Here is a 24859-nt window from a genome sequence, read left to right on the forward strand (position 1 = left end):
ACCTCCTCGTCGATTGTAGATTTTGATTGGAGGAGGCGGCTTCTGTGTGCCTCAATTGAGCTCTCTTGTGGATGCGGTCATGTGACTCTCCTCTGCTCATTGATGGTCACAGGACCGCTCTCCTCCCGCTCCGCCTCCTCCTCGATTGTAGCTTTTGATTGGAGGAGGAGAGCGGTCATGTGACCATCAATGAAGCAGAAGAGGAGAGTCACATGACCGGCTCCACTAGAGAGTGGCATTTATTGAGGCACACAGAAGCCCCCATCCACAATGAGCGTGACACAGGAGGAGCTTCTCAACCCCTAAAGGTATGCTGGCGGCGCTGTCCCAGGAGGCTTGTACTGTGCAGGGATGCTGTGTGCTGTGCAGGGATGCTGCAGGGATTCTCTGTGCTGTGCAGGGATGCTGTGTGCTGTGCAGGGATGCTGTGTGCTGTGCAAAGTTTTTTTTCCTGAAACTTCCCTCTTAAAATCAGGGTGCGTGTTATACACCGGTGCGTGTTATACGCAGATAAATACGGTATTTATTTTTACAATACAGCTTTTCCTGGATTATTCTAAGAGTTCCCCAAATATGGCAAAAAAAGCAGATAAATTGTTCTGAGTAGCTTTTGTTATGACTTTTAGTCTCTATTACGTTGTGACACACTTCCAGATGTGTCGTAGTTTTGTCTATATTTTTTCTGGCACCTACTGGCTATATGCTGTGTTGTCCCCAGTGCCAGATTTAGACCTTGGGGGGGGGCCCGGAGCACTTCAAGTTCCCTCAACATAGTTTTATGACAAATAAAAAAGTGAACTGGAATGAATGATAAACTGCATTTTTACTAAAAAATATTAGTTAGACACTTGTCTACATTTTTTCTCAATTTAATTGACTGTAAGAATACACATTACACAGGTAATTGGAAATGGCAAGTCATACATCACAAGTATGCAGCACACTACAATATTTACAAAAGGTATTTTTTCTGCACTTCCCATCTACAGAATCTTTAATGAACTCATCAAACTGTATCATCTTGTTGACTTGGCTCTCAACAACCAGTAGGCACAGAGCACTTAGTCTTTCATGGGTCATCGTGGTTCCCAGATAATTCTTTATCAGTGCCAATTTGCTGAACAACCTTTTCTCCCAAACAACGAGTGACCATCGTGTTCAAATATATTCTAGGAGCTACATTAACACCTGGAAAAGTATCAGCAAGCCCTTTATCATGTAATAAAACCGCCTGCTGAGATGGAGTGAGATGTGACTAGAGCTTGGCAAAGGCTGCAAACTGGGCAATATCTTCAACAAATACACTACTGATGTCTTGAGGGAAAATAAGTTTCATTTTTTTTTTTTTTTTTATAAAGGAAGTCTGGTGCCAACTTTGGCAAGGGGACCCCCTCTGGCAGAAGGACCCAAGGCAATTGCCCCTTGTGCCCCCTTATAAACCTGGCACTGGTTCTCCCTAGCATATTCTGGATGTTGTCCCAGTATTTACCTTGGCAACTAGATGATTTGTACCTGTGTACCTGTCAAATGTCTGGTATCCAGAAAATTTGTGCTTGCATATTTCTGGATGTTGTACCCATATTTCCCCTAGCATCTAGTTTCCTGTTCCATACCTTTTTATTAAGATTTTAGCTCCATATTGCTTACAGCTATGAATCAATATGTTAATAGCATTATAAAAATATTGGTTGACAAACAGTCATATGAAGCAAAGTGACTTCTTTTTCAGGGCGGTTTCTTTTTCTTCCCCCTGTATTATTATTTTCACCAAAGTCTGTATATAGCCTACTACAGCCAGCAAATATCTAAGGAAGTATATACTGTAGGTAACAATATCATTCTAAAGCAGGATATATTGTTGGTGGGCCATATGTAAATGCAATTATTGTTTGCAGATGAATAGCTTAGCATCTAGCTGTTTTGGTATTCTGCATCAATTGACCTTTTTACCATATTCACCTCTGGCATCTAATGGTTTTGTGAATGTTCTGTCTAGCATTCTCGTGTTTTTTATGCCCATAGCCAATACATCAAGTGTTTATTATGCTGAGCTGTCAATGCATTCATGCACGGCAACTCCTGATATGTATCGAGACACATCAGGATTTTATTTTATTTGTGCCTTTTGGATCTACCTGATAAGGCCAAAAGCAATGTAAAAAGTGTTGTAGCCCACAGAAATCAATCACAATGAATCTTTAACCAACAAGATTATGTTAAACAAAAATGTAGGTGTTAGCAAAGGGTTGCTGTACATTGTGTGTCATCAGTATTCATTGTGTGTCATCAGTATAAATGAGCTTGTCGTATGTCAAGCTTTTCTTTTATACATGTTATTTAGTAAAATTGTTCAAACATTAGAGATTATTGGCTTGAGCAGCATTCGCAGGAAGACAACTGCTTACTTGTTTCTCCAGCTGCATTTACAACTGAGTTGTAAGCAGAAGCATCAAAATCTGAATGGCTTAGGTCTTCTTTCCACATGTTTGCATTTTTTGACATTGGGTCGGTCATCTCTGTCACCATGGCAGAAATAGTTAGAGCTTTATCTGCTGTTAGTTTTGACTTTTCAAGACGTTTTCTGGTTTCAGCTGTGTGAAAAGTACAAACAATGAAAAAGTATACCTGGAATTTGGATTTATACAGAGAATAGTTGAAAGATCAAATAATTAAAATTGACTGTTAATGAAAATTGCTTCTGCTACTACATTTTCATTTACTACAGCCTCTTAGTTCTCCAGTTTCCCAGTAGGAAATGCTTTTTGGCATCTTCCGTTGTGAGAACAATGCAAGCCTGGTATCTCCAGTATTGAGATAACATGCACTTAAGAAACTAAGGAAGGGGTCCTGCATATCATTAATGTTTAGCATCAATACTTACAGTATATAAGGATTTACTTTACAACAGTGTCAGATGTGCCCCACTTACCATCATCTGTTAGTTGGAGTTGATCAATAACATTTGCCAACCTGTCACTCAAGGAAGTTTTTCTAGAAGCAGCAGCATCAACCCGTTTTCTGGTCTCAGTTAAACCTAAATTACAAGATTTTATGAAATGAGCAAAACAATCACAAAGGAATATTTTACTTGATGTTTTTAACACCAACAATGTGTTAGATAACTTGTTCTGATAACATCTATGCACTTTTAAACTTGGTAGAAAAGTCTATTTTTTGCAACTTTAAAGCATTAGTCATATGTGTTGTAGTAAGTTCTGATCATGTACTTACTGATAATCTCTGAGTTTCTGAGGTTGATAGCTTGAGAAATAAGTCGATCACTTTCTCCTGTCTGGTAGGTAACTTGATTATTGATACCATCCACAGCCTGGAAGGATATTTACACATTTACTTGAGTATTTGAAACAAGCTGCAGTTCTAATCTCCGATAGAAGAAATATATTTTTATTTGAAAAAGATCACAGGTGCAAAAAATATATGTGGTATGTTTAAGCGTACTGTCTACCAAATAATGCAAATTCTTCACTGCAGATTCAGTTTCTCTGCACACCCAGCTACAGGTGATGGCTGCTCAAACAGTTATTCCTTTGCTCAACATGCATTGTAAAGAAAGGCAAGATAAAAAGATAAAAACAGATAAAGATATTTAACAATCTGCCTGGTGCAAATGGCAAGATCACGTGAATCTTTACTCTGATACATTTAACTCAGCCATGAGCTTAATCATACTGTTGTAAACTACAGCTGCATGGAGCATGGAGGTAGGAAACAACAAGGTATTTTAAGGCATTTGCAAGCAGAAAGCAATCACAAATTCTAACAATATGGGGGTATAGGACAATAAAAAGATAAAAAGGTAGGTGACTTCAAAGGGGCCTAAACCTTGATGCATCAGACTTAAATTTTTATGAACGTTCGATTTTTTATGCCATCCTTGAAATATTAAACTATGTCTTCATTCGATAAAGCATAGCCTACACACCACTTTCACCTCTGTTTAGGACAGGGTGTCCAACACGTTGACCTTCCTAGGCTACATTGGAAGAAGAGGAATTGACTTGGGCCAAACAAAAAATACACTAACAATAGGGAAAGCTGATAAGCAGAAAAAGTCGTGCAGATTGCAAATTGAAAGTCATCCCTTGAGCCAAGCTTTTGTAATTGGATGAACTAGAAAGACTTGTGTCTTTTTTCAACCTAACTATGTAACTATGTAAGTTACTGTCATACATGTAAAGTCACTGATGTACTTTAGTTAATGTACCTATCTAAAAATAAAACATTTAAAGAATATATTTTTTCTTATAAAAGTAAAAGACGGCAACATATAATTACTGCAATATTTGAAACGGGTTATGTGGTTCAATGGATGTAGTAGCAATTCTCAATGAATTCTCAAGGTGCTCATCAAATATTTTGTTTCCAATTTTGCCCTTCGTGTGCTTCATCCTTGAAAATAATTGCTCACAAATATCAGTGCTGCCAAAAACTGATGACATGAATAAGGCATGAGATTGGGAGATTTTTCTTTGGGAAAATAAAATTATAAAAGTCCCGTAAAGAGACATTGTCAAATTTTTCTTCAGCCACATGTGTTCGCTAAGTGTAAATGCATTTTTACTAAAATAAATCCTCCCCCAAAAATCAATATTTTAAGTAAGTTTATGATTTTGTGTTGGGTCGCATTCATAGCCATCTTGGGCCACATGCCGCCCATGGGCTGCAGGTTGGACACCCCTGATTTAGGATGTGACATATGATAAATATATCCCTGTCAGATAGGAAAGTCTTTAAATACGAGTTTGTGTTTGTAACTCTTGCTCCTCCCTATCAGTACCCAGTTTAGACACACCTTCTTTAAGACTGATTTCATATTTTTACAACATAAAAATAAAGTTTTACTTCTCCCTCACCCTATTGCACTATAGGCCATGCTACAATGTAGGCTTTGTTCCAAAGAGGAAAGAAACATCTCCATAGACTGCATAATCAACGCATTCATTATAAGCTCACTGCAGAGCAATGTGGATAAATGAGCTGACATTAACACCCGATAACTACAAGATCACAGTCATGGAATGCTTAGGAACAGGTGCTGATAGCAACAGGGATTCAGTAAACAGTGGAAATCATTGTGACTTACATCTTTAGCTCTGTCAGCAGCATTTGCAGCAATAACAGATGTCTCATTGGAATCTTCAACAAGAGATACAATTTTCTCATACACATTGGAGGCATCAAGTGCTTTTTGGACCAATCCATTTGTGTCAACATTCTTCAAGTCACTGTTATTGGGAAAATTATAGTGTAAAGACTATGAATGTTTCTCTCCGAAAAATAAAATCTGTCTAAGAAATATAATCAAGTCTGATCTATAATTACAAATTTCTTTACTATTTCCCTATAAATGAAATATTTAGACCTAACTGTATTGATGCGTTTTTGTCAGTAGTGCCAATTCTGTTTTAAAACCTAATTCCAACCAGAATATTTTTTTTTAGTTTTGGTCTTTTTTTCAGTTTGTGACCTCACTGGGGAGAATTCCACTAACTTCATAAAAGATAATGATGCTGGAAACAGGAGATTTCATTCTAGGATTTCAACATAATTCAGTCCATTTTAGACTAATTGAAGGGGTTCACTCAAAACCGATATAGAGGTTGATTTACTAAAGGCAAATAAGCTGTTTACTTTGGAAGGGAATCAGTGGCGTCACTAGGGTGCCGAAAAAATTGGTGTCACCCCCTCCTCCACCAACTACCTCAGTACAGACCCCCCCCACTAACTACAGACCCCACTCCATCAATATAGCCCCCCTCCCTCAGTACAGACCCCCTTCCATCAATATAGCCCCCCGCTCAGTGCAGACCACCTTTCCTCAGTATAGACCCCCACTAAGTACTGACCCCCTCCCTCAGTACAGACTCCCCTCCCTTATTGCAGACCCCCCCCATCAGTACAGACACCCTCCCTCAGTGCAGAGTCTGCAGACCCCCCTCCATCAGTATCAACCTCCCACCTCAGTGCAGACCCCACCATCAGTACATACACCCCTCCTCAGTGCGGACCCCCATCAGTATGGAATCCCCCTCTCAGTGCAGAGCCCCCATTAGTATAGAATCCCCCCTCAGTGCAGAGCCCCCATTAGTATAGAATCCCCCTTCAGTGCAGAGCCCCCCATTAGTATAGAATCCCCCCTCAGGACCAGCGACCCTTCTTACTGCTAGGTGAGAGTGCTACCACTACACCACTGTGCTGCCCAAGTATAGAAACCCCCTCAGTGCAGAGCCCCCATTAGTATAGAATCCCCCCTCAGTGCAGAGCCCCCCATTAGTATAGACACCCCCCTCAGTGCAGAGCCCCCCATTAGTATAGACACCCCCCTCAGTGCAGAGCCCCCATTAGTATAGACACCCCCCCAGTGCAGAGCCCCCATTAGTATAGACACCCCCCCTCAGTGCAGAGCCCCCATTAGTATAGACACCCCGCCTCAGTGCAGAGCCCCCATTAGTATAGAATCCCCCCTCAGTGTAGAGCCCCCATTAGTATTTATTTATTTATTTATTTCAGGTACTTATATAGCGCCGTCAATTTACGCAGCGCTTTACATATACATTGTACATTCACATCAGTCCCTACCCTCAAGGAGCTTACAATCTAAGGTCCCTAACTCACATTCATACATACTAGGGACAATTTAGACAGGATTCAATTAACCTACCAGCATGTCTTTGGAGTGTGGGAGGAAACCGGAGTACCCGGGGGAAACCCACGCAGGCACAGGGAGAACATGCAAACTCCAGGCAGGTAGTGTCGTGGTTGGGATTCGAACCAGCGACCCTTCTTACTGCTAGGCGAGAGTGCTACCACTACACCACTGTGCTGCCCAAGTATAGAAACCCCCTCAGTGCAGAGCCTCCATTAGTATAGACACCCCCCCTCAGTGCAGAGCCCCTCATTAGTATAGACATCCCCCCTCAGTGCAGAGCCCCCCATTAGTATAGACACCCCCCCTCAGTGCAGAGCCCCCCATTAGTATAGACCTTCTCAGTGCAGAGTCCCCATTAGTATAGACACCCCCTCAGTGCAGAGCCCCCATTAGTATAGACACCCCCCCTCAGTGCAGAGCCCCCCATTAGTATAGACACCCCCCTCAGTGTAGAGCCCCCATTAGTATAGACACCCCCATCAGTGCAGAGCCCCCCATTAGTATAGACACCCCCCCTCAGTGCAGAGCCCCCCATTAGTATAGACCCCCCTCAGTGCAGAGCCCCCATTAGTATAGACACCCCCCTCAGTGCAGAGCCCCCATTAGTATAGACACCCCCTGCACCCACATATACATAGAGTTAACAGACCTCAGAACAGCGCGGATGATACACACAGCCGTGTGTGTCCCTCGGGCTCCTCCTCCACCTGTGTGGATGTAAACAGAGAGGAGGGGGAGGCGGCTTCAGTCCGCTGTGCTGAGGGACACAGCGCAAGTCCGGTGGAGCAGATCAGGGCAGCGGGCAGTGTTAGCGGTGCATGCCGCTACCTACGGGTGTCACCCCTCTGGCGGGTGTCACCCGGGTGCAGTCCGCACCCCCCGCGGCCACCTAACAACGCCACTGAAGGGAATTTTCCTTAGCTTAGTGAATGTAGTAAAATTTTAGTATTGTTGCTTACGCATAAATGGATGATGGCAGTGAGCAGAGCTTTACCTCATCCACTAAGTTAAGAGAACCTCACTTGCAATGTGAACATGTTTTTGCAAAGTAAACAGTCTATTTACCTTTAGTAAATTAAACCCATAGTGTTGGGCTTTAAAAAACAGTATCTAAAATATAAAATATTACTTACTTTTCATTATTGAACTATGGTGGCTATAATGCAACTATCTTGTGCATCCTGCTATACTATATCCAGATCTTTCTTGTAGATTTGTATAATAAAAATCAACTTATAGTATTGAAGATTCTAATGTTATGTTGTCTTACCTTTTCAGCCCATCAGCTTGCCTTTGAAGTACAAGTGCATGATCTACAGCTTGCCGAACTAGGTCCTCAGCACTGTCAGATAAATTAGCTATTCTCTCCTGCAGTTCATTGTTAGCTCCATCTATTTCAGCATGGTGACCAGACATGTTCTATGTTAAAAATTAAAGTCAATATTAATAATTATTATCAAAATACTTATTTTACTATAATCCTAAAGGGTCAGTCCAAACAGAATGTATATTTCAATTTTTGATAGATGCTAAATATTTAAACCACCTGACAATTTCTAATATCTCTCAAGGACTCTGTTAGTTAGATCTCTAGGCTTTCATTCTTTGGTCTACATACCTAATGTGATTACATGAGGATTTCCATTCTCTCTGTTGTATTTATTTTACTATGTAGCACTACCCCCGTATCAGCCACTAATTAGGATAGGTCCCTTGTTCTTTGCGGCAACCTTTTCTAAAAAACCTCAGCCCCTCTAACACACTAGGTTGAGTGTACAAACATATAATATCGCAGGAAATTACTAAGTACTTAGTACCCAGTAACAGTGTTTCATCAAAGAAAACAGGCACCAAGCCAGGTAGTAAATTAAAACGTAATATGTTGTCACCTAATATGGTTGGTAACTAGGCAAGCATAAAATGGATTAACAATGGTTATAACACAATTTAGCATACAAAGGGACTAGCAGAAAGGACTAGGCATAAAATTACATTTGGCATCCAGATCAGAAGAAACAGTAGTAAGGCCACCACCTCAAGTGCATCAGTGAGCAGTAGTAAAGTTTAATCTCCCGAGTACTGGAACTATACTGCCAGAGTGTATTTATGGCGGCAATGCTAGTCCTAAATTAACTGGGTATGCACTGTCCAAAAGAAAAGAAGGATAGTAGAGGAGGGGGGAGCAGGGGAACAAAGGGAACTTGCAGGATCATTTTTACGGAAGGAGCAGTGCTTTGAGATGTTCTTTTGCCAGCTATTGTTAAGGCCCTTTAGGAGCATTTGTGCACTTAACGATAGACCCAGTTAACCTGCATGCAGTATAGATACAGCATGGGTATGGAATAGTCTTGCCACAGGTGCAAGGTACTTGTGGTTTAGATGCAGTAAAGGTTCGGTATAATGCAGTATAGTGTTGGTATAGGTGCAGTGTAGATTTGTAAAAAGTGCAGTATAGAGTGCAGTATGGGTGCAGTATGGATTGGGTACACTTGGATTCTTGCTCTCAGTGGCTTAGTCGCTATCAGCAATGGGTGAACAGCCCTCTCACCAGTCTCTGGGATGCTGCAACAACTTCTTGCTGTAGAAGGGGGCCCCCTCAGTCTCTCCCTTAAAGCTTCAGGTGATCAGTGGTTAGAAGTAGAGGGTGAGTGGATGTGCCAGGCTCCCTGCGGCAGTGGTGCAAGTGCTGTGATATGGATAGTGCTGCACTGCCCCCGGGTGTCCACACTCTCAGTCTCAGGCTCAAATCTCTGCTGGTATGGTCTCCCGCTGGCAGGCAAATATTCAGACAGATGTGCTCTGTCTCTAACTCCCTCACCTTCAAGAAGAACAAACTACAACTCCCAGGATTTTCAACGCTCTGCATAGAAGTATATGGGCTTGCTTGGCTTTAGCACTCCCACTGCTGACCGAAGGAGAATGGTGCAACATATCATCAGTATCTCCATAGAGGGAGAGAAGAATACAAGGCAATGTATCCTTCTAAATAAATGCCTAGTTACACCTACAGTATATTATGATGGATTAAACAGGAAGTGCTGGAACACAAAAAGGTAATTGTAGTGAGAGGACACAAATCTCTCAGGTGGACAGGAACAGAGTTGGGGTTTAACGCAGAGAGATCACACCGTTAAAGTATTCATGACATATAAAAAGTTTGTGTCTTCCTTTATGTCTTTACTTTGCCTGCCAAACTCCAATGATATTTAAAATATCACTTTTTGGATGGCCTGAGACTTTAGGTCGGTCATTGCTTGAATATTATATATTTTTTACATGGTTCCTTAAAATGTTCAGTCTTTTTTTCTCACTTCAGCATTCAAAGGGAAAATAAAGTATTTTATATACATGTAAAAGCTTTCAACTTTAAGTAATACTTAAGGATAAGAATAAAATTTTATTTTTTAAAATAACAAACATGCCATACTGAACCTGCTCTGTGCAATGGTTTTGCACAGAGCAGCCCTGATGCTTCTTTCCTGGGTCCCCTGCTGGTGCTCCTGGCTTCTGCTTGGCTGAGTGTCCCCTTAGCAAGCTGCTCACTATGGTGGAACTTGTGCGTGCTCACTCCTTAGCCCTGCTCTGTGTGTCCGTAAGATGTGACTTAGCCCTGCCCCTGCTCCCTCCTCACTGACTGTGATTGACAGCATCAGTAGCTGATGGCTCCTACTGCTGTTTCTGAGCCTATGAGGAGCGAGAGAACTGGGAGAGCAGCTGCTCTCATGCACATAGCTGGATCGAGGTCAGGCTCAGGTGAGTATTGTGGGGGCTGGGGGAGGGGAAGCTGCATCCGGAAGTTTTTTTAACTTTTATGCATATAATACATGAAGGTAAAAAACCTTCAGCTTTTAGAATCACTTTAATATCAATAATCGTATTAATATGTTTTAATTTACTTGGGGATAGCCATATTTGCTTATTACATTTTTTGACTTTGCTTCCTGTTCCGACTGATTAAAAACAATTTTTCCTGATTTACTGTAGTAAATAGAGGTAGACCTAGGGATAAGTACAGTGAAATTAAACTAGATTTACCAACTTAGAAAGTGAAATGTGCCCCATGTACACTTTAAACATCCAAGCATTTGTAGTGGATATTAAAAAATAGAGCTTCTTCATATTATTAGTTGTTTAAATTTAAACACTGGTGCAGTTCGCTTTAACCTTTCTCACCTCACACTTTTCATCCTCATTACTCTTGCTTTCTAAGTGCAGCAAAAAACTATACATAAAAACAAGTCTCTATTAACGTTTTGTAAGCCATGCACATGGTTCTAACTCATTTTGCTCACTATGTATTTACCAAATAAGATGTTACTTGGTATGCTCCAGACCTGCACACAGAAAAGGGTTTATATAATATCTTACATATATTCTCATCCGGTGTCCAAATGTTCATAAATACTATACTAATAATATTCTTTAGCACTTTACAGAGCCCCGTAAAATGCAAATACATGTATTTGTCCCCATTTTCACATCACTGTACCTTGATCGTGTCATTAATATCTTCAATGATCACATGGGTATTATTTAATATTGTCCATCCTTCTTTCAAGGCATCATTGGTAGATGTTGCTGCTTCATTCACAGTTGTTATCCGTTCCTAGTGGGGAATTTACATTTCATTAGGACATTAAAATGTACAAGATTATTAGGATCAATGAGCAAAAGTGCAGAAACCCAAAGCAATAAACTGGAAATACTTTTGCATAAGACTGACTGCATATCATTTTGTTTTTTAAAAGTTTATTGATTATATGACTGCATATCATTTTGTTTTTTGATTATTTTATATCTCTTTTAATCTGTATAACATTTTTATTTGACAAATATAGATTGATTATATTGTGAATTATTAGTAAAAAGCATGATTGTCTTTTTGGTAAGCAGCTCGCCCCTTATGCATCTAGTCTTGGCAGGCTATGTTAATCCCTTGTGTCTGTGAAAGTTCTCATTTATCCAGATCATGGTATAGCTAGTAGTAATTAGCAATATTTAACTTAACTTGTTCTGAGTTCCCTGAGTGTCAGGAAGATGCCTAGGCATCAAATAATAGTAGAGTAACTTGAAATATGTAGTAATATGGAATTGCAAAATCTTTTCCAAAAGAAACAAAAGACCCAACATAGGAGGGCAAATTCTGCAGTCTAAAGCCTCGTACACACAAACGGATTTTCCACAGACAAAAACCTCAGACTTTTGTCCAAAGGCGTGTGCCTGGATTTTGTCTTGCATGCAAATGGGAATTGTGGGACACCAAATACAAACGTAGTGACGTACTACATGGTTTTGCAGCTCTTTAGCCACACCCTTTGGGCCCCTTCTGCTAATTGTGTGTTAGGAGAAGTTTGGTGAGTGTTGATTTGCGCCTTTCATTTCTCGCTTTTCATTTAGCGCTTTTCAATTTGCGCTTTTCATTCTGTGCCTTTCAGTTCGTTTCTGAATGGCTGTTCATCAACCAGACATGTTGCGGTATCGGAGGAGATAACATGTTTTTTATTATTGGCCTTGGAGTTATTGCTTTGACCCAAGTCCAGTCCAGGAACAGGAGGAGTTCTTGGACCACATATTGGTTGCTTTATTAATCATGAACAATTATGTCATATGCCTTTGCTGCGGGAGCTCCAGGAGAATAATCCAGATGTTTTTCGGAATTATCTCCGGATGACAGACCCCTGCTTTCACCAACTCTTGGCATTGTTGACCCCCTATATTAAGAAGCAGGACACATGCATGAGGCTTTTATTTTATTTTTTGGTTGAATAATAATGATTTGATTTGTTATATTTTCTATTTTTTTGAATGCACTTTTTGGTTAAGTTCTATTGGCAGATAGCATGTCTAATTTTATTTGTTTTCTTTTTTTAATGCACAATAAAAAATAGTGTAGAATAATACTTGGCTATGTGTTTTACTTCAAATGACATTTTGGGAGTAGGCAGTTACATTTAAAATTGACAAGGGACACCAACATAATTGTATCTTTGATCTTAAAAACTACGGGATAATGGTGTTGTGGTAACTTGCCCAAAAAACAAACAAAAAAAAAAACATAATAATATTATTCTTGATATCACTAGAAATAAAAAGCCTTTGAAAATTTGTTTGCAATAACTCCATCAGTATCGCCAGCAAAGCAGCTTCATTATTATCCCATTAAAGAAGAAGAAAATGTGTGCTGCATTTCGAGATTTCATAATTTGCCACGTCACGAATGTTAATTCTCCATTATGAGCGCTAGTTTACAAGACCGACAGCTTCTGGCTCGTCCTTGCTTCCAAGAATGCGTGTTTGTACTTTGGACTTTTGTCCAACGGACTTGTGTATACACGCTTGGAAAATCCGCCAACAGATATTTGTCTGCGGAAAATTTTAAAGCCTGTCATCCAACATTTGTCTGCGGAGAATCCGACAACAATTGTCCGATGGAGCGCACAAACGGTGGGATTTTCTGCCAACAGCCTGTCCTCACACATTACCCATCAGAAAATTTGATCGCGTGTACGTGGCTTTAGATTCAGTAGGTTTTCCTACACTTAAAGAAAAAGGAAAATTCCTTCAAGAACAGTGAGGTGCATTTTTTTGAACAGAGAAGACAATTCCTTACTATTCCCAATACCACTTATAGCGCCACTCAAGGTGTTCTGGTAAATCTGGTGTACACAGAAATATAAGGGTGAAGGCCGTCTTATGCTTAATCCAGAAAGCAGGGAAGTATAAGTGGATGAGAGACGTCCCACACACCACTAACTCAACAGGTAAAAAGAAATGTGATCGGCCTGAGCCTTGAGCTCCTCCTGAGCCCTGTCCCTGATGCATTTCGCCCTGCCCATTGGGGCTTAATCATAGAGATGAAGGAGTGGAGCAAGACAATTATATTTATATATCATCAACTGCTTGTAAGGCAAAAGGTTAAATGTGCAAGGAACACATGGAAACAATGTTGAGAAAAGTTTTTTTTAAAGAGAGCTGCATCCTGACAATGATGTGACCAGATTATGATGACAGATTTTTAAATATATATATATATAAAAAAAGCCAGAAGACAGAAAAGGAGAGGCGCATATGAATTCTCATGGGCGAGCACATGGACTGTTCTTAGAACCTCACTTCCCTCACTTTTAGACTTAAATAAACAACTACATTGCAATTAACATTTTTTCCCTTCTGGCTAGACATTGTGGGGTTTGTTTACTGGAGAGTGCAAACTCTGGTGCATCTGTGCATGGTAGCCAATTAGCTTCTAACTTCAGCTTGTTCAATTAAGCTTTGAAAATAAGCCTAGGTCCACATTGAGCGATTTGGCATGCGAAGCTTATTGGTTTCCATGCAGAGCTTTACCAGATTTTACACTCTCTAGTTTTAGTAAATCAACCCCTGTATATAGATCCTTTGCATTCTTCTTGTCTTTGGTAATGTCCTATAGTGAGCAAAATCATCTTACATCTTGCATATGAAGCTTGCCGCTGTTTTCTGTGTTTTTATCAGTTGCTTGCATGGTGTTGTTGCGAGCTTCCTTTATGAACTCTTGCAGATCTGATAACTTCTTATTGTATTCTGCGATGGGCTCCAGTACAGTAGGAAACAGAGACAGGGTATTGTTGTGTTTCTGCACCCAATCATCTTGGACCTCACTTAACACTGCAAAATTAGGATCACAAAGCAAAATTTAATACTTTACTGATTACATGAAAATGTAACAACATATACTATACTGTGTCAGTGACCTTAAAACATATCTATAGCCAAACCTTTTTTTAGTGAATTGGGTGAAAAGGATTGGGATCTCCTGTCAGGTTTTATTGCCGGAGGCTGCACTGGAGTGATTCACTTCCTCTCCGGTAAAAGGTCTCCAGGACAGGAGTGAAGGGAAATCATTTACTGCAACACTGACAGAAAAATGCGTTTTAAGCAAATCTTCACATTTTATCCACAGATAAAAGTTCCCTCCTCTCCTTCCCTCCTCTACATATGGAGCACACTTTTTTTTGGTTTGTTTACCTTTTTTTTCAGGTAAAAATTCTGTCCCACCCCTGTGCATGTCACTCGCCTGGTCGAATGAGGTGCTTGCTGTGCCTCCAGGGAAATGCATGGTACATATTCCAGGAGGCATAGCCCTTCATTAAGAAAGGGGAAGGGGGCGGGCCTAGTGCCACATTATCATGAAGCCTGGCTGAACCGGGAAGGGATTTCAATGTCATCATACAAGAAGATGTAGGAACGAGTGGGAGCAGAATTTTGAAGGGATTCTGCAGGACAACGCTGGAACCACTGGGCGGGTGAATATCTGGGATATACAAAACCTGCAACAAGGTATGCAGGGGGGTGAAAAAAAAGAGGGGTGGGGAGGGTGGAGATCTGCTTTAAGTGAAGGAATGCTATAACCTCTTTCAGCTTTTTATTGTTGTCTATTTCCCTGTTGCAGATTTTGCCTCCCTCCTGTCCAGTAAAAGATTGTCCAGTAAAAGTAAGGTGAGATATCTCCAACACTGTCCGGTATAGCTGTAAAGCCTAACAGGGGTTCTATACCTTTCCCATTCTATCCAACACGAAAAATGTTTTGAGCATAGATACTCTTTGTGCATTATAATCACAATAAAAGAAAACTACGTGTAAACAGCCAATTTCAGCTTAATAAAATTATACTGTATACATATATTGCTAACACCCCTGACTCATCAAAATATTAATTCCATTTCCAGTTACATTGTGTTCTGTAGCCATCACATGTAAAAGCCCAGAAAAAAAAGAGGAAATTACCTGCCTAGTCCTACCTTAGATAGGAAGAGGGAAGATAACTGATATAAAACATCACATGACCAGCAGGCCAAAAGTTCTTCTAAATCTTGGCCATGTGTGGAATTTTCTGAATGTCAAACAAAGTCATCAGTATAGATTGGGTGGAGACTGACCAAAACAAATGGTGGTTTACACATTTCAATTACTATAACTTAAAGAGCAGTCAATGTAGATTACACTGTGTGAGGGTTTAGCTTGAATTAGAGCATGCACAAAGGCCTTCTTAGCCACTTTTATTCATTCAAAAGAATATAAACCTGTTTTCACAGTGGGTTTATTTCCAGCATAATTTATAACTAAAAATACAGATGTCCCACCAGCTCTGAGCTGTTAATTTCACAGATAAGCTTCTCCACATGTACCAGACCCTCAAACAGGCACTTCTTGTTCTTAGACCAGGTGAAATCCTTGCCTGGAGTGGTAGGCACCAAGTCCACCCTCAACTTCCCTGGCCAGGCTCAAACCACAACAAACCATGATTTTTTATAGTAGGCAATGGTTAGAACCCCAATCAAAAAATTTTGACATCTGTGTCTTATTCAAGAGATTTGCCTTCATTTCCTGCCTTATAAATAAAACAGAAAGTGATGGAAACCAATGTTAATTGCAGGTTTTAATCAATGTTCACTTCTATATGCACCCAGTTAGGTAAAAAGGTGGTCAATTTAGGAATGGGTTTTAATTTGTGGAGTGACAACTAAGCTTAAAGTGCATGTTCATCCAAAAGTTTTTTTCTTAAGTTTTGTCATATTTCTACTGCTACCTGGGGCTCCAATAGACAGATGTGCCTTCAGTTTCTGTCCTGTAGACAAGGTTCTACCAAACAGGAAGTGAAGAGAACTATCCAACAGCAACATGGACAGAAATAAAAATTCTTCTCTTTGGTAGAGTAGAGGAAGGTAAGAAGGCCTGTAAAATTTTCATTTTTGTCAATGTCCATGTTGCAGATTTTCCCTCACTTCCTGTCTGGTTATACTGTTGCCGGATAGCAAAAAAAAACAAATGAGCTCTAATCCTTCTACACTCTTTTTGGCTTGACTTACACTTTGAGTTTTTATTAGGCAGAAAACCCCTATTAGGATAATAAACAAATGTAGAGAATTTAAGGCGGTCATACATGAAAAATCAGCAGGGACCGACCGTATTTCGTCGTATTGGCTCTGTGGTTGAACAGTAGTTAATCTTCCGATTGGCTTTTGTTCAACCTGTTGGAAAATTTCCACACAATTGGCTATAGCCTGCAGCACTGATCAGTGTATTCTGACAACGGAGAAGTCTCCCCACTACCGAAATACACAGTGGGGAGGATTCTCCTTGAATATGTAGATGGGGGAATCAGGTCAGTTTTTTCATTCAATTCACTGGTTGAATGAAAAAAAAATGGACTCATTAATGGCTAGACTTAGGAAGGTGCTAGCTGAATTCCAGACAGAGCTTGGCATTTGCCCTCACTAATAAAGACAAGAATCATGCTGGTACTTTAATATGGTGTAACCAATGCCTTACTCTGCACTACATAACATCCAAATAAAGAAGAGAGACATGCTCATAGTGGCACAGCTAATCAATGTAATGAACCCAAAAAGCAACAGAAGGTGTAATAAAGGTTAATCTGATGGTCATTTCAGCAGATTTCATGTGTTAACAAGCTTTCTTTTTTATGTGTCTACTTACAGTCTTCTGCAATTTCTGCTTCTTCTTGCACCAGCTTTTTTTGAGTGTCAAAGTTAAGTACTGACAGCTTCTTTAGCATTTTCTCTGCATCCTTTAAGTTTTTAACACGATCTGTGGGGCTCACATCGCCTTGCAGGGATTCATAATGCTTTAGTTTAACAAGTGTTTCTGTGGAAAGAATGGGACTGAGTTTAGATGGTGGTAGTTTTGGGACACTGCAACTTGTTTACTAATTTGCTTTGGTATCTTCCTCTGTCCCTCCCCTCCTGTGCTATTTTAGTTTAGTCCTAGCTTGCCTATCCCCACATCTTCTATGTTTCCTCAGTCTCCCAGTCATAGTTATTTGCAGAGACAGGACTCATGAAAACCATTATCTTCATACACTTCAAAAGACTGGAAAACTCTATACGGCAATTAGCTGAATTAAAATTGTGTTGGATTCAATGTCTGTGTCGGGTTCAATGTCTTTTTGGAAGAGTTAAGGTGTCTGTGGATGGTGCCAAGTCAGCAGGCGGCCATACTGTCTGGACAGACTGGGTCTAAGGTTGTATGGGAATGCATAAAGCAGCATTTGAAACAGGACAAGTTTAAAGTAGCAGAAACTTTAACACACAGGTTGTGGCCCTAATCAGGAGGTGCTAGACCATCTTCCTCTGAATTCCATCTGTCAGGTTCATCTCTGTTAAAAATGTGAACTAAAGGCACACGAGACTCACGGGGAGCTAATATTTAACTAAAGGTTATTGCAAAAAAAAAAAAAAAAACAGCAATTTTATAGAACTTGTTCAAAAAGGTATAGAAAAGGTAAAAATATACAAGATAAAGGTCTCTTGCAGTATTTTACTTTCTACTTTGCTTCTTTTGTAAGATACCAGAACTCATATAAAGAGTACTGAGCAATTCACTTGGCTCTTTAGACAGCACTCAGCTGAGTTGGACCACTCATGTGAACAGAGGGCCCAGATGGCTGCAGAATAATAATAAGCTACTCGGGAAGAGCTTTTTTTTTTAGAAACTACTAACTTATTTCTGTGTATACTGTATATCCTTTTTTTTTCTGCCTGCCCACTAACTAAAGTATCTGCTTACTGTACTGTGACTTTTGGTAGCTGTCCTATTTTGACTACCCACTGTTTTGTTGACACAATACAGAAGTAAATGCCATATCCTTTGCAATGTAAGTCTATAGTTATTAATATCACTGAATAATTCATGACTAGCTACAAAAAAAAAAAAGAAATAAAATGCAACTTTTTTAAAATCAAACTATGCATTTTTAATTAATTAATTTGATGTTAAACATTGCCATATATTCTCTCCCTCTCTCCCTCTCTCTCTCTATATATGTATATACATACATATATATATATATATATATATATATATATATATATATATATATATATATATATATATATATATATATATATATACACACACACACACATATATATATATATATATATATATATATATATATATATATATATATATATATAGAAAGAAAAAAATGTGAGGAACGATGCTTAGATGCAAAAAGTGTCCTTTTACTGAAAATCCTTCATTACATAATTCAATTGCAGACAAGCAAGCCACTGTACAGTTCCGAGCGCAACTCGCTCTTCGTCAGGCTTTTCTGGCTGTGTGTGCCAGAAAAGCCTGACGAAGAGCGAGTTGCGCTCGGAACTGTACAGTGGCTTGCTTGTCTGCAATTGAATTATGTAATGAAGGATTTTCAGTAAAAGGACACTTTTTGCATCTAAGCATCGTTCCTTGCATTTTTTTCTATCTATTTATGGTGGAAGTTTGGGAGTCCACCTTGACGGTGCCTTGATTGAACAAGGATTGAAAGAGAAGAGGGTAACCCACCTGATGTTTATTTATATATATATATATATATATATAGATATATAGATAAGTATATATACCTGTACAGTAAATCTGTATTGTAAGAAACTCATGTGAAGTTTTAAGCATTGCGATTCTGAGCCCAAATAGATTCTACATATTTAGAGAATCTATTATCTATATTAAAATGCACTGTGCATTTTATATCACTCATGCTATGAACTGAAACACTTCCCTGATATGTTGACAAACTATTAGAGCAATACAAAGGAACCAGCATATTAAATCATTAGTTTGACAGATGGTTCCCGCATATTTGCTGCACTAAATGCATTGCGCAGTGAAACAAAAAGGTGCAGACATTATCCTTGTCATTTATCATGTTTATTTATTGTACTTAATGTCACTTTCCTTTATAGAGAGTACCAACTTGGCTTTGAATGATAACATTCTATAGAAATGATATTGTTTAAGTGGCTGGGAGAGCTCTGCAGTGTGAAGAAGAGGTCATATAAAACAGCTGCAATACAAGACAGCACAGAGTGAGCCATCCAAACCACAGACACAGGATGTTGGGGAGTTCAATAAAGTGATGAACTGCAGCCTTTCCCCATCTGACTTTAGAGAATCAGTGTGCCTTGGGAGGAGTCAAATTTGTCTGCTTATAGCAGGAATATTTCATACATTTGGGCATTGCCAGACAGATATCTGCTCCAGCCTCTAGGGGAATCGTGTCTGAAATAAATGGCAAGAGGTCTTACAGTTTCAAGCAGATGTTTGGGAACTGTTTGGAAGTATACAGATTTATGCACAATTAGATCCCAACATTTTTTCTAATATTCAAAAAAAAAAAAACCCAAAAAACAAAAAAAATTCTTGAATTGATGCTTTAGGGTTGCCATTATTAGTCTTCCTTTACAACTCAGTAAGGCATGGGCACTCAACAAGCATGTGCATAGCAGGTGTCCAGCACTAATTATGTACATTCATGTTTCAGGTAAGTGGTTCACCAACTAAAGAAACCGAGTCATTATATTAAAACAAAGACACTGTAAGGTATAATGGGCAGGCAGCTATAACTGAACATACTTGCCCCTTCCATTATGACTAAATTCTGGGTCACTGTGATGGGTATATCTCTGACATTTATGTATTATATCAAGGTCATCCACTCCTTCCCTCTGCCCACCTTTTCTTATGCTGAGCTTTCTCATTGGCCAGGTGGAATGTGCAGGATGCATTAGGGCAATGGCAAGTTTTCACATCACCAGGAAGTGTACAGCTACGTCTGTAAAAATGACTCTTTGGGATAAAGTTAAGGATTTGGAGGCTGGTGCAGGAATCTGCAGACACGTTTAGATGCCCACGCTTCGTATCTGACAGCAGTTTCTTTGTTTTTATATAGTGGCAGGGCTGCATTACAGCCAAAACCCACCAAAAAAACAAACACCTACCCCCCCATTCATTCCACATTTTTTAAAAATACCCCTAAATTTAATAAAAATTGTGCTCCAACCAGTACTCATGTGACTTATTTCCCTCTCCCAATTCTTGTTATAGGGGTGCCCAGTGGGGTGAGTGGCATACACAAGTTGCAAATAACTGACATGTAAGCTCTGTTAGAGCTGGCAGACAGGAGGAAAGCTGCACCTTCTGTAGTCCATTCATTGCACGTGTGATATCAATAGCACAGACTAGAAAATCAATAGAGGCACATAAGTGCACAAATCTGAGATTTTATCAATGTAGATTGATAGAACTAAGTTAAAGTTCTCACAGATATTCTCAAAGATAATCTAAAATCATAACTGAGTATATCGAGTAAGTGTACAGGGCAGTGATGATATGCAGTGTTCATTGCAATCAATCAGATTGGAATTTACCAAACTCTTATCACTCAATGATTGATATATTATTTCTAACTGATTGTTGTAAGTTACTGAGTTTCGTGCACTGCTCTGAGGTTTTATTGTGTTTTAAAATAATTAATAATTATTTGTTAATTTATTTTGCCATGTGCTTTTTTAATTTTGGGTTTGAGCTGCCTATACATTTTTTTTTTTCATATATATTCAGTAATAAATATAAAAAGTATATAATAACCCTGCACTATCAGTGTACAAAAACAAATAGAAGAAATTAAAATTAAGCCAAAATAAAACAGCTCAAATGTTCAAATGTAGAGCAGCTACCACTGGACAGTGCAATCAGCCCACATGTACATACAGTAAACACATAGATATATATAACTCTACTGAAGCACTCCACTAAAACGCCAATAGTGTGCAAAAGTATACATGTTCAAAAGAACTTAAATATCTTCCACAATTTCTTCTACCACATGCTTCCACATATAGTATCACTACGTGGTGAGATAGACCTCACAGATGACAAAAGGAGGTCATAAAACGCTTAATATCCAATTTAGATCAGCAGCAGCCAGGTCTCCTCTGCAGCACTCCAAAGATCCACATGCATCAGTCATAAAAGGCACACAAAAGATCTCATAGTGCAACACTGCTTTAACATTTAAAAAAAAGGAATAATAAATGCACTCACAGATTAAAAAGTGGATGGGACTTTGTGAATTCATCACGCTGGGCAGTGACTGGGTGCCATCTTGCCAGTACAAATGCCAACACTATAGCTCATGCTGTTCTCTAACATCCTTATGTGTCCTTTTATTCTGGGAGCGCACACAGTATATTATTTCTTTTTTTTAACACGGATACTTGGGGTTATTTTGTAACGTACATTTATCAAAAATGTATTGGATTGTGTATGGAACTTTATGCACATTTTAATTGGTAATTGCACTAATGTACTTTGACACATCTCTTTAAAGATATTGCACACTATTGCTACTTTCCTAGAGCACTTCACTACATTATATACAGTATCTATTTGGAAATAAATATAAAACTGAAATATCTTCCTGTTTTTCAGGGATGCTTCCATAATCTGAACCTTTGGACCTACAATCTGTCTCTTGCATAATTGCTGAATGATACAAACTAAAATAACAGTATGAAGAAAAATATGCTTCGTACCATTAATCTCATCTTCTATGTCACTAACTTGTTCTGCAGTTAACTTTGCACGGCTCATCGTTTCCATAGTTTCCTTGTGTATCAGCTGGCCTTTCATCTCTGCAAGATTTCCCTGCAAATGGCCAGTGTCAGCATAAGTTCACATTGTCATAATCTGTAAGAGTACACAATACATTCCATGCACAGCTGGATGCATACTGCCCCCCCCATGATTCCACATTAATCACATGGAGGCATAGACTTACAGTATATTTAAAATGTATTGCAGCAACCATACACATGACATACACATTATGTTACAACATTTGCATTAATATGTTTTCAGTAATAAATAAACTAACCAATGAAAATACACTAAACTTAAAATAAAAATCATAACGCTACTACAGATTTAAAAGAATCCATCATTGTGCAGAAAATGAGTTATTTGACTTTTACATAATTATTGTGCCACATATTTCCCTGTATTTAGGTTAAAGTGTATGTACAACCACATTGGTTCGAGTGTGTAATGGTGAAATCCTGGCCTAGAGTGGTTGGCACTACGTTCACCATCAGCTTTCCAAGCCAGGCTGAAAACACAACAAACCTTAATTTTTTTACAGTAGGGAATGGTTAAAAGCCCTGTCAGGGGTAATGGTTAAAAAACCTGCCAGTTTATTTTGTGTTCTCTGTGTACCATTAGGAAAATGTATGTCCCAGAAACGCAGTAGTAATTAGAGGAAATATCCTTAAAGTTGATGTAAACCCCATTCATGAAATCTGACCTGGGCACATCTACCTGTAGTGTTTACTTATCTCTCTCCAAAGCCCTAAGTCCCGTATATTTCTGCTGCTCCGTTCCTTTGTTGTCAGCATGATAACTTCTGACAAGCTCTCAGACACAGGAGATAAAAGCAGCTGGAAATTTGTGTCAGGTAGGGAACGTAGAGAAAAATAAATAGAGAGCTGGTCTATTCACAGCACAGCTCTGTAAGTTTCTTCGTTCCTCCGCCTACATGGAGGGGGGGTGCCTTTCCTCCAATCATCTCACACACTGTGTAAGCCCAGACTCCCCTCCCACTACTGAAACAGGAAGAAACATTTCTAACATGATGTGCACATTCTAAAGAGTCTAGAAAGTTGAAGACAGCACATGTACAAGTAAAACTTATGTAGGTAGATTTGTTTCATCCCTGTGTATCATCTGAGGACAGGGCTGGCGCTACCGCTAGGCTAAATAGGCAGCCGCCTACGACCTAGGGCGCAGCCACGGCCTCTGTCTCAGTGAAGCTCCAGGCATGTATGAGCTTGCCCCTGTTCAGTGCCGGGCCGGCTGTCCCGGGAAAACATCTGCTGCATGCCGGCGATGTCCCACTGAGCGCCCGCTGTCACATCTCCTCACACAGTGCTGCTCTGGGAGTCCTTTGCTCCAGCGTGTCCCTCTGTGTGTCTGTGTGAGTGCAGCGGAGGGGCGGGGCTCGGTGGAGATAGGAGCATCGAGAGGTGCAGTGTCTGTAAGCTGACCTCCCGGCCAGCGAGGACACCATGGAGCGGCTGGATGGCGGCGCTGGCAGGGAACACCTAATCAATACTGCCCGCCCAGCAGTGAGGAGAGCCTGGATGTGATGGTCGATGAAGCGCAGAGGTAAGGAGGAGGATGGATCCTCCTCATCTACATCGAGAAGTGTGTGGGGGATGGGGGGTGAGTAATACAGGAAATAGGAGTCAGGTAGGTCAGTGTATGTGTCAGGTAGGTAGGTAGGTCCGTGTATGTGTCAGGTAGGTAGGTTAGTGTATGTGTCAGGTAGGTATGTAGGTCAGTGTATGTGTCAGGTAGGTAGGTCAGCGTATGTGTCAGGTAGGTAGGTAGGTCAGTGTATGTGTCAGGTAAGTGAGCCAGGGTATGGTTCAGATAGGTCACATGTTACAAGGGCAGGGCAAAGGGGGTGGAGTCAGGGGCAGAGCCAAGGGGGCGGCAAAAAGAGGTTTCGCCTAGGGTGTCAAAAATCCTTGCACCAGCCCTGTCTGAGGCTGTTCACTTCACTGGGTATAGGAGAAGGTTTACAACCACTTTAAATCAGGGGAATTTTCATCTCAGACAGTTGTCCAAGATTTTCTCTTACATCATATCCTGGGGACAACTCTAAAATTTTAGAATTTTTCCTCGCTTTCTTTCACAGGGAGACAAATGGTCAACAGGATAAAGATAGAGGTGAATCTCCCCAATGGGGACACGGACAGCAACAGATGGTCTATCCCTTTCCTAATCCAACATTTGCTTAAAGATGCACCTTAAAGGCTTAAAACTGTGCAGTTGGCAGTGTTCTTCTACAGGATTATAGAGAAATAATGAGTCACCTGTCTACTAGAAACCATTAGATAAGCATATAATTGTGGAGGGACTCACTGGTCTTGAAGCAGGAGAATATGTTCAAACAAGAAGTTTTTGTTATAGCTAATGTTTTGATGGATGCATTCTACACTTGCCAAACCATATCCAAAAATATTAATACTGTCCTTTTTGCATATACTTTGCATATGTTAACTTGTTCTTTAAGTTGAGTAAGATATCTTTAACCAGCTATAGCCATGAGTGTGCTACACACACCCAAAGAAATTTCATCTAAATACTTTGGGCATCTGTAGTGCATTCAAGACCCTCTTCCTCCCTTGCAGTTCTCCAGCTGCATAGAACAGCCAGGACTAGCTTTGTTTGCACAGGAGAAGATTTGTCTGCTCTTGTGTAAACTGACCCACAGAAGAGTGTGTGCAATGTCAAGAAGAGTTACAATGAAGCAATATTATTATTGCTTCACTGTAACTTCTCTGGTTT

The 24859-nt window shown here is 39.8% G+C and overlaps 1 protein-coding gene across 1 annotated transcript in view; it reads right to left on the reverse strand.

The window, feature by feature from the left end:
• Window positions 1-24859, reverse strand: part of LAMA4 (laminin subunit alpha 4) — a 215080-nt gene that overhangs the window by 102425 nt on the left and 87796 nt on the right. Inside the window, exons 11-19 of the mRNA XM_073627106.1 lie at window positions 22045-22156; window positions 17147-17314; window positions 14118-14314; window positions 11160-11276; window positions 7941-8089; window positions 5105-5246; window positions 3232-3328; window positions 2930-3034; window positions 2406-2591 (exon numbers count right to left, since the gene is read on the reverse strand). Coding sequence (XP_073483207.1) covers window positions 2406-2591; window positions 2930-3034; window positions 3232-3328; window positions 5105-5246; window positions 7941-8089; window positions 11160-11276; window positions 14118-14314; window positions 17147-17314; window positions 22045-22156 — 1273 coding nt within the window. The remainder of the gene's footprint in view (window positions 1-2405; window positions 2592-2929; window positions 3035-3231; window positions 3329-5104; window positions 5247-7940; window positions 8090-11159; window positions 11277-14117; window positions 14315-17146; window positions 17315-22044; window positions 22157-24859) is intronic.

This window comes from Aquarana catesbeiana, linkage group LG04 (genome assembly GCF_042186555.1).
Source record: "Aquarana catesbeiana isolate 2022-GZ linkage group LG04, ASM4218655v1, whole genome shotgun sequence".
Lineage (NCBI taxonomy): Eukaryota > Metazoa > Chordata > Amphibia > Anura > Ranidae > Aquarana > Aquarana catesbeiana.